Raw genomic sequence first — 10,487 nt, forward strand, 5'->3', positions numbered from 1 at the left:
ATCGTAGGATTAGGAAATGAACAAAATTGTTTGCAATAATGACAGCGGTTTGTGTATCTTCTTAATGAACTACGGCTCTGTGTAGTAAATGCTGCAAAAAAAAAGAAGAAAAAAAAAAACACATTTAATAACATGTTTTCACTCCAAACTCACTTCATAATGTCAGTCGAGTGTTTGAAATAAATCCTTCTGTGAGATTTGAATTGTGCAGCGTTAGAGGCACAGACGCTGATTAGTGGTGCTGACGTCATAATAATATTTTTTTTATTATTAATTTTATTGCTGATTGTTTATTATACGTTCACGTCATTGTCGGGTCTTGCACTTGTAATAAGTAACTTGTTCAAGTCAAAGTCAAGTCAAGTCATTTTCATATTTAATCAAGCAAGTCACAAGTCCTGAAAATGTGACTCGAATCCCCCACCTCTGCTAAATTCCATATGATTTTTTTCTAAATTCTGATATATATATATATTTTTTTTCTGAATTCTGTTTTTTCTATTAGAATTTTTCTCCACTCCTTTTAAATAGTTAAATTGAAGTTTATTAACCATAAAGCCAAGTCTTATTAATTAAAATCAAGAAACATACATTTTCACATCAATTTAATAAAAGTTTAACAAAAATTACATTTAGGGTCCTATGAAATGTTTTATTTTTTATCACTACATTTTTTCACTCTCGCACTGTATAATGAAAACAGATTTCACAGCCACTCCAGCGATGGACGCAACCCGGAAAACTATCGGCATGGATTTTTGCCGTTAACCAATTGTTCCAGCAATCAACTATCGGTGTCGATTAATCGGCCGAACAGATACATCGGTCAACCTCTACTCTTAACAGACCTGTGTGTATCACTATAGCAGTGTCCGTTCTCGGAGCATATAAGCTCTGCCCACATGAAGTATGTTTATTCAGCTGCAGCGATAAACATTTCCTGGATTTCTTCTTCAGGGAATATTTGGTTCTTTGGATGGAGATTACTGATCACAGATCTGTGCTTCACTGCATGACAATCATAGTTTCTGCCTAAACGCAATTTATTGCCTTTGCGATTTAATTTAGATTAATTGTGCAGCCCTATTTACTGTCACTTTTCATTAGTTTAATGCACAATTGCTGAATAGTATAAAAAAATTAATCAACCAATCAGTCAATCAGTCAGTCAGTCTGACCCCAAACAATTGAAGGATATTGTAAATGGAAATCTTTCAGGTTCATATTGAAGTACCATTATATAACAACATGATACCATACTTTGTAAGTACTGTACTATATACTACTACCTTTTTGTGAGAGTCTATTAACTCCCTTGCACTGTATCCAAAATTTAATACCATAGTATTAATGACGTGCCATGTCCAAGAATGGTTAATGACTACAAAATATCACCAAAAAGTACCCAGATGGAATCAAAGGACTTTTTTGTATATTTTGAAAATCTGACAAATGTATTTAAATATGTAAAATGTGTTAAATGGAACAGAATACACTAATCTTACGGATATCTGGAATGTATTATGAGATTAGCCGTAAAATTTAGTCAACAAACATTGAAGTGTCTGTATAATTCTAAGAATTGCAGATGTTATAGTTCTGAAGATTCTGTGGCATTTCATGGCCTGATAATTCATTGTATTTTCACTAACAAACATATCGCTAGTTCTTCTCAAACTGTTTTGGCTTCATTCATTTTGCTTCTCTTCTTCAAACTGTTGTGATGTTAACCTCATAGAGGAACATCATAAGCAAGACTGGGAATACAGCTGTTGAAGTTCTCTATAAGGAACCCAGAGCAATCTCATTACAACTTCATTTTCAAAGCTGATGGAAATCCTTGGCCTTAAAGTCATCCATTAAACCAACAAGCAAACTGTGCTCATTGAAGATTAGGCTATCCAAAAGCAAAATACAAATTGGGCAATTGCTACGGTTCAATTGGCAAGCAGTAGCAGAGAATTGAGAAGTATTGGGAGAAGGTTGTGTGCACAGCTAGTCTGATCTGATTACAACCACTGTAAGAAGAGAAAACAGACCTTTATCAGCCAGTTTGTTTTGATCAGATGCCACAGAACCTGATTGTGTGCACTCACAAAATATGCAGAATACACAGCACCCAATAAAATAAATCAATGTTCATGTGATGTGTTAAGGAGAATGGTCAACCTTCACATGACAAGGAAACAGATTTCAAAAGTCCTGCCGGTATCAGATTGAAGCTATCCTTCTATGTACTTTAGCATCTTCTGAGAAACTCTTAAGCATGTCTTAGGTGACATCGCGCTCTCTCACAAATAAACGCAACCATATGATCACCAGGGTTGGGTGCATCAAGTACGTGCTCTTTAGCAGTAACTGAACTCCTACAAGTGCAAGGACAGATAATTAAAAAGGCCAGACCCATGGTTAACCATAATCCTCTAACGCACGCTCCTCAGCTTTTTCTCTTCAAGTTCCTGAAAAGCCTTTAGACTATTTGAGGACAGCAAACAGCCATGAAACCTTGAAAGACATATCAAACCAGGTTAAGGCAGGACAAATCTAGAGAATCCTGATAATTTAAAGGTTTTACAGGATGATCTGACACCCTGCCTGACTCCTAAAGCGATATTAGTCTTACAGGCATGAAGTTAAATGACGTCTTAGGTAAGGTGAGCTACAGAGCTCAAGGACAACGGTGAATGCCCTGTGATACTAACCACCACACAAAAAGCTATTTTTTATATATATGTATTACTAGATATAATAAGGATTGACATTTGGTTTACTTGAGTACAGAAGAATAATCCCAATAAATGTCTGCACCACTTTTTTTTTTGTTGGCCTATATACATGCAGTATTTTATGTGTATAGTGGCTGTAGTATTTTAGCATTTCATATCTAACTTCTTTTTGTAAAATATATACTTGAAAAGAGTCATTTTGCATCTGTTTTTGAAAACATTAAAAATAAATGTTGATAATGTAATCAGTGTTGCGGGTTACATTACATTACAAGTTACATTACAATACAAGTAACACGAGACATGGAATCAGATTACTTTTTCAAGTAATCAGTAAAGTAACACATTACTTTTAAATTTACAGTAAAATAAATAATGCAAGTTCTTTTTCCCATTTATTCACTGACATCTCTCCTGTCCCCATGTTGAAATAAATTGGGAATTAAGTGCAGAGGCAAAGGGACTTCCTTCAGCCTGGCTTATTAATTTTACTTTTAGTGAGAAAATGATTTACAGTTACCAAAATATATATCCTTTGTTTTTTTTGTTTTTATTACACACAAATAAGCAAGCTCAGCCACGGGACAGATTTTTTTTTACAGAGTAATGCAATATTGTAATGCATTACTTTTAGATGTAACTTTCCCCAACACTGTACATAACTGAAAAGTTCCTTTGTGCACATTGGCCCTGTCCCAAATGGAACACTTCATGTGCACTTAAGGTCTTAAAGACGTACAATGGCCACCGCGTGTGCAAGTCCGTTAAGTCTACGAGACCGTAGGGTGTCCCAATTGTCATTTTAGCATTCAGAAGGGCGCTCGCGAGCGTCCCCTTTGTGGCCGTTATACACCGAGCCCACACTGGGGCAAGCTCTGCACCAGACTTCTACACGACAGTCAAAGCGGCATTACGTTATGAAAGTACAGACTCAGAGGAAGAGCACGAGGGTTTAGGGTGCCATTCAGGACAGGGCCATTAGCGTATAGTTATCACTGTATTTTAATTGGAAATGGTTAATCTGTTTAATAACTGTTGTCATTTTGTAATCGAGTACTTGTGGCCATCCCTGGTATATATCTGCATTATTTACACAGTTACCTCTGGCTGAACGTGTGGCACATGTGAAGATTTATTTGTGGCTAAAACATAAGTGCAAGGGCCATTGATTCAGTGCAGAGACGTGGCTCTTCTCCAAACTCTCTGTAAGGCATGATTCAGCAGGTAACAATGAGCATCTCAGCATGAGGACAAACTCCATAAAGAGCCTCTGTCTCAGAGCAAAATCAATAAGCAAAACTTAGCAAAGGAGAGAACATAAAGGGGAAAGGACTGAATGAAGGATCAAGGAAAGAGCAGGGTCGAAATGTTCGCAGCAACGAATGAAGAACTAGCCGTGAGGAATGGATAATTTTTTTTTTTAACAAAAACTGCAGCTCATTTTCAATTAAACAGACACTGGACTTTAAAACAATGACTGTCTGCAGTTTGAGACAGTCAGAAGGAAGCATGTGTGGACAAGCTCCATTACATGCTATACGATAGATCATTTCAATACACTTAATCCTAAATAATATAACATTTACAGGAATAGTTCACCCTCAAATTAAAGTTCTGCCACCATTTACTCATCGGCATGTTGATTTAAACTTGTATGCTGTTATTCCTTCTATTAAAAAAATACATTTGGACAAATTTTACGATGCTTTTAGATACTTTTTAGTTTTTGAGTTTGACAGGAATGCAGCTGCCTGAACATTCTTCAAAATGTCTTTTTTTTTCATTCCTCAGAAGAAAGTCAGGTTTTAATCAACATAAATCAATGAGTAACTGATGAAAGTCTTCAGTTTTAGATGAACTATTTCTTGAAAACTGATTACCACAACCGCATTATCCTACATTATTTCCCTACCACTTCGGGTCCTAGATGTTGCAGAGCTGCAGTTTCCTTCAATAGCATGGAAAGCAAAAAAGGATAACGTAAAAGGCGGGAATTGCAAGGTGAAGGGCAGTCAGTGAGGTACTGTGCTATAGACCAGACTCACCCCATCCCTACACAGGCCTGAGGGCTCATTCAGCCCCCAGCCTACAGCGCCGCCCCCGCACCGAAGGGCGAGAAGTTGAGGTGACCCCTCTGGAAGAGAGGAGAGAAAGACACACAGAGAGAGAACATTCAAAATACATATACAGCATTTCTTGCATTCTTCTCATAACATGAAATCATGTGCTCAATACACGTGATTACCTGAGGCAGATGCGCAGATGTTATTGAAAGTCAAGGAGACTTGCATAAAGAGACTGTATGGTATAATTTGATTTAGTAGGCATACATTGCTTCAAGGTTTTTTATTTTATTTATTTTTTATTTTATTTAGTCACATTACATTCCTATACATAGATTGGTTGAAGCATCATGTTTATTGTGACCCTGGAACACAAAACCAGTCAAAAGTAGCATGGGTATAATTGTAGCAATAGCCAAAAAATACACTCTATGGGTCAAAATGATCGACTTTTCTTTTCCTTTCATGCCAAAAAGTAAATACGAAGTACTGTACTAAGTAAAGTTTTAAAATGTACCTACTGTAAATATATCAAAACTTCATTTTCGATTAGTAATATACATTGCAATGAACTTAATTTGGACAACTTTAAGCCGATTTTCTCTATATTTAGATTTTTTTGCAACCTCAGTTTCCAGATTTTCAAATAGTTGTATAAACAAACCATTCAACAATGGAAATCTTATTTAATCAGCTTTCAGATTATGTTTGAAATTAGATTAGATTAGATTCAACTTTATTATTCAAATTCAAGTGTCCTTTAGTATTTACTAAAAATATTAATCAACTCCACTTTGTGCAACGCTGGTAATAATAGAAAATGTTTCTTAAGCAAATCAGCACATTAGAATGATTTCTCAAGGATCAAATGACGCTAAAAACTGGAGTAATGATGCTGGAAATTCAGCTTTGTCATCACAGTAATAAATAAAATGTTTAAATAGATTCAGCTAGAAAACAATTACTTTTAACTGCAATAATATTTAGCAATATTACGGGTTTTTTTTTTGCTTTTTTTTCTGGGTTGAAATTAAATAAATGCTTTGATTATGTGTTTTTACAATCTTTCTTTATAATAGATGCTACTTTGTTATTCAATTTAATTAATGTAATGGTAAACGTACATTTGAAAGTCTTGCTTAAGTGTCCAAATACATGGGATCACTGTATCTATTCACTTGTGCATCTGATCCCACATGTCAGTCGGCATCTCCAGGACTGCGTGATACACAGCAGCCCTGTCAGAAGAGATGGCCTCCTCAGACCTTATCGCATACAGACATGGAGCAAGAATACTCCATTACCAGAGTGCCAGTCCGGGAACACTTCGTTCCTCCTGCTGTCATTTTCTAAGCAATCTTCCGCACCCGTCGGATCTGAAGGCTGATAAGGCCGATCTGCCCTTGTCTCATTTTCGCTCTCAATCGCAGTCTCCGGCGAAACCAAGCTGATCAATAATTAAACATCATGATCTTCCGCATGTTATGAGACGTTGTGATGTGGATCAATAAAGAGCGGATGGACCAGACGGCAGGAAGAGCGAGATACAGAGAGTAGAGATGGGGAAATATGAACCAGGCGTGTGCTAATACATGTTAAGGGGCATTAAAAGGCTGTTTCCTGCTTCCGAGTGCCATAAGGACATTAAGAGGTAGAGCGTCCCTTTGAGGACGACCTCTGGTGGGGTTACATTTGAGTGATGGAGGCACATCTTCACTGCCATCTGTTTTTCTTCACATCAGGCCTTAGATAAAAGGACTGGGATTTACTGGCACAAAACAGCCCTTGTGTTGTTTGACGCCACATCGATAAATGCATTAAGACTGAAATGGTGCACATGATATTTTAGCATTCAGTGTTTTGTTATGAGCGCGTATCTGGCACTGCACGGCAAATCTGAAACTTTGGTGTTAAGTTACCAAAGGACTGAATATTGGTAGTGAGTGTGTATATACTCTAGTTGATGTGGTTTAAAAAGGTTAGTGTCCAGTTTCAGAGAGCAGTAGCGTATAATTCACTTGCCTCTGTAGGGGGCTATTCTGTCGCTCTAAATATTTCATTATCTATTTGAATAATTCATTTTATTTACGGTGTAGAAGGCGGCCAGGCAATTGTACAATGATATTTTAGACATCTATATGTCTTTTCTGCATCCACTTCCTGGTTTACATGTGGTCTGGTGACCTTGACCCCTATTATGTGACACAGGCAGGAAGCCGAGGATAGAATGGGTCCTGGTAACCAGAGACCCTGTGGCATTCAGTGCTTCTTGAGGTACAAAGCATCTCAGGTGTCACTAGTGAAATTCAGAATGCTTCTACCCTGTTACCTTTCTAAAATACAACCCAACATTAAGATACATGCTCGAGACTTCAGGGTGGAATAATGTGACAGCTCGGTCTGGCTAGACTGACATGAAACAAAATGAGATCTGCATTAAAATCAATGAAGATGTCTGCATTGGAAATGCCTGACGTGACGCAACAGACATCTTGTTTCTATATACAGCATGTTGTGCTGTACACAACTCCAGCTACTTTCTCTGTCTATTGAGAAGTCATTTTATTTACAAATATCATATACTGTACACACTACAGTGTAATAGAAACTTTGATCAGGAAGATTTTTTTTTTCTAGAAAGAATTATACTGTATAATAAAAACATTTACAAAAGACTGGTTTAAAAAAAAAAAAGAAAAAAAAAAAGCTTTTCTTCAAAATTTAAAATAAGCATGTTTTCACAAAAATATTAAGCAGCACAGCTATCAAACATTTATAATAAGAAGATTTTTTTTTTTTAGCAGCAAATCAGCATTTTAGAATTATTTATGAAGGATCATGTGACACAGAAGACTGGAGTAATGATGCTGAAAATTCAGCTTTGCATTACAGAAATAAATTACATTTTAATTGTAATTATATTTTATAATATCACTGTTTCATAATATTTTTGAAACTCAAGCAATTTTTGTAGTAATAATTACTGTTTTACTGTATTTTTTATTAAATAAATGCAATCTTGATGAGTATAAAGTCTTCTATCAAAAGAAGGCGTATCCCTTCAAAAACAAACGTAATCCACTGTGTCTTCAGTGGCTCAGATAAACAACTGCTATGTTTATTATTATATCCAACAACAAAACACCTCAATCACTTAACTCCTAAACCTAAGGTTGTGGGTTCGAGTCTTGGGCCGGCAATACCACGACTGAGGTGCCCTTGAGCAAGGAACCGAACCCCCAACTGCTCCCCGTGTGTGTTTACAGTGTATGTGTGTTCACTACTTTGTGTGTGCACTTTGGATGGGTTAAATGCAGAGCACAAATTCGGGGGTCTGTGCTAAAACGTTAGTGTCAATCAACAATCGTGGGAGGGGCCTGGGCCTGTGTGATGTCACACAGCCAAGAAGGTGAGAACTGTTTGATTTAAGAAAGGGGATATTACATTTATGTATAAAAAAAAAATAATAATAATAAAAAATAAAAAAAACTGGTTGCCAACACAAATTTATGTTCAAATAACGTAAATGTGAATTTTGCACCCGATGACCCATTTAAAAGCAGCTTGTGATGTCATAATGCTGAATTATTTGTTCAATTGTGTTCTAAAAAATATTAGGTCTATAATTGGAGTAGACATGACATTACATATGTGCAGTGTTGGGAACGTTACTTTAAAAAAGTAATTAGTTATAGTTACTCACTACTTGTTTCAAAAAGTAACTGAGTTACTCTTTAATAAAAGTAACTCGTTACCAGGGAAAGTAACTATTTGCGTTACTGTAAAAAATAAAATAAATAAATAAATAAAGTTGCTACATGTCAGAGAATTTGTACTTTTTTTTTTCTTTTTTTGCAGTTTTTACAAGTCAGTTGAAATGAGTAGAACAGACAGGTACATAACTTTCAATATTTATTGCACATCAACAGACAGCAAGAGTTTTATCCTGCACTTCAAGTATTATCTTTTTAAGAAAAGTGTTTTTGGCCACTAGCTTTGTAGATGTGTGTCACACATTACATGCAAGTTCTTGCCTTTGACCACAATGAATTTGAAGTAGTGCTTATATCTTCACCTTGAAAATGCCAACTTTTCATCGGATTGCTCCTGACTCGCCATATGTGGTTTTATTAACAAAGTTCGGGAGAAGCACGATCAGATAATCATCCAATTTGGCACAGGTGCATCTCGTTTAGCTAATAATCTTAAATCGCACGCAAGCGTATATATATCCAGTCTTCCTACCTCCTGTCCCACGACAGTTTTTCGGCATAGACCGTTTGTCAGCATTCGGTTCGCTCTGTCCGTCATCTTATCACAGGCCCAATCTTCCTTCCGACGAAGATATCTATCCGCCGAACACCAACAAGCATCATCGCGTCAGCTGCTCTTCTCACCAAGCCACACGTTGTGGCCAAAAGCTCGTGCAAATCCTTGAGCTCGCCTCACTCGACAACACGATTTTCTCGCCAGGACCGGGCTCTCTTATTATGCTGGATCGCAGCCGTGCTCCAGTTCTCAGCGCAGTAAACCTCTCTCGCTTTTTCAGCCGTGGCGCAGTTCGATGCTGCCTCCACTAGCGGCGAAGACCGTGCGTCATTGTAGTGGCATGTCGTTCGTGAAAGAATCGTTTTTTCGAATGAATCTTCTAGGCGAACGAATCGTTCTCAGTTTACACTCATTCATGAAGAATTTTTCAGAGTTGTCATCCACAATGAGCGAGTTTCATATGAGTCTCAGAGATCGAGAGCTCTCATTCGTGAACGAAAGGACTAAACCGGTATACATGTCGAGTTGATTAAACGGATACATGTCGTTCGTAAACGCAATGAACTGGTGCATATCTTAACAAAATTGATGAGAGTAAACCGGGTCAGTTAGCCATTTAGCATGTCAATCTTGCAAAATGTAAAGCGCAGTTATAGGTACTGTGCACATATTGTTTACATGTTTAGCATACAAAAGATAAATTCCACGTTTAATCCCCGATTTATGAACGTGAATATATAGATCAATATATGAACCGTCTGACCAAACAATTAAAATGCTAATCATGCAAGAAAACCTCGTGATTTGCTCATCTGAACAATTTAAATAGACGTTATATATAGAATGCGCTTATGAAGACGCCAAAATTTGTTAAACGGCGTTATGACTTAACTCTGTCCGATGACGATGCCACTTTTTAACCACGAAGCAAAGGCTTTTTGCAGAGTTGTCATCCACACCGAAATGTCTAAAGACATTACATTTGCTTTACTGTGCATGTTTAAACCTCACTGAGATGATACAGACATAAGTTTCATGCAATTATTCCGGCAGGATCAATTATTTAGGGACATATTTCACCATTTACTGGCATGATTATTCAGAATTTTTTACGCTACTGCCTCGTGTTTGGCTGCAGAACAACAAGTGTGAGTAAATTTTCTATCGTCTTTTTAGGACTGTTATATGAAAAGCATGCAAAGTAAATGTCTTTAGAAACGGCTTGAATTTGAATTACTGCAATTAACGTTACTGCTATAGACATGTCTATTGGTACAATGGTTTATAAAACTAAACATGCTACATCGTTTCAAAGCCTCTATTTTCACAGTCCATACTACAACAGGAAAACAGCATCCCAAATTTATCTGCTCCGGAGGCTGTTTAAAAGGGCCCGAAGGCCAAAACAAGAGGAAAAGATGCTTTTCCA

The 10,487-nt window shown here is 36.9% G+C and overlaps 1 protein-coding gene across 4 annotated transcripts in view; it reads right to left on the reverse strand.

The window, feature by feature from the left end:
- The window catches only part of myo16 (myosin XVI), a 207,101-nt gene that overhangs the window by 11,130 nt on the left and 185,484 nt on the right, over positions 1 to 10,487 (reverse strand). The window contains exon 35 of one of the 4 annotated variants that reach the window (XM_052565934.1): positions 4,772 to 4,860. The exons of the other annotated variants lie outside the window; for them this stretch is intronic. Coding sequence (XP_052421894.1) covers positions 4,813 to 4,860 — 48 coding nt within the window. The 3' untranslated portion in view covers positions 4,772 to 4,812. The remainder of the gene's footprint in view (positions 1 to 4,771; positions 4,861 to 10,487) is intronic. 4 annotated transcript variants of the gene reach the window in all.

This window comes from Carassius gibelio, chromosome B9 (assembly GCF_023724105.1).
Source record: "Carassius gibelio isolate Cgi1373 ecotype wild population from Czech Republic chromosome B9, carGib1.2-hapl.c, whole genome shotgun sequence".
In the NCBI taxonomy this organism is placed as follows: Eukaryota; Metazoa; Chordata; class Actinopteri; order Cypriniformes; family Cyprinidae; genus Carassius; species Carassius gibelio.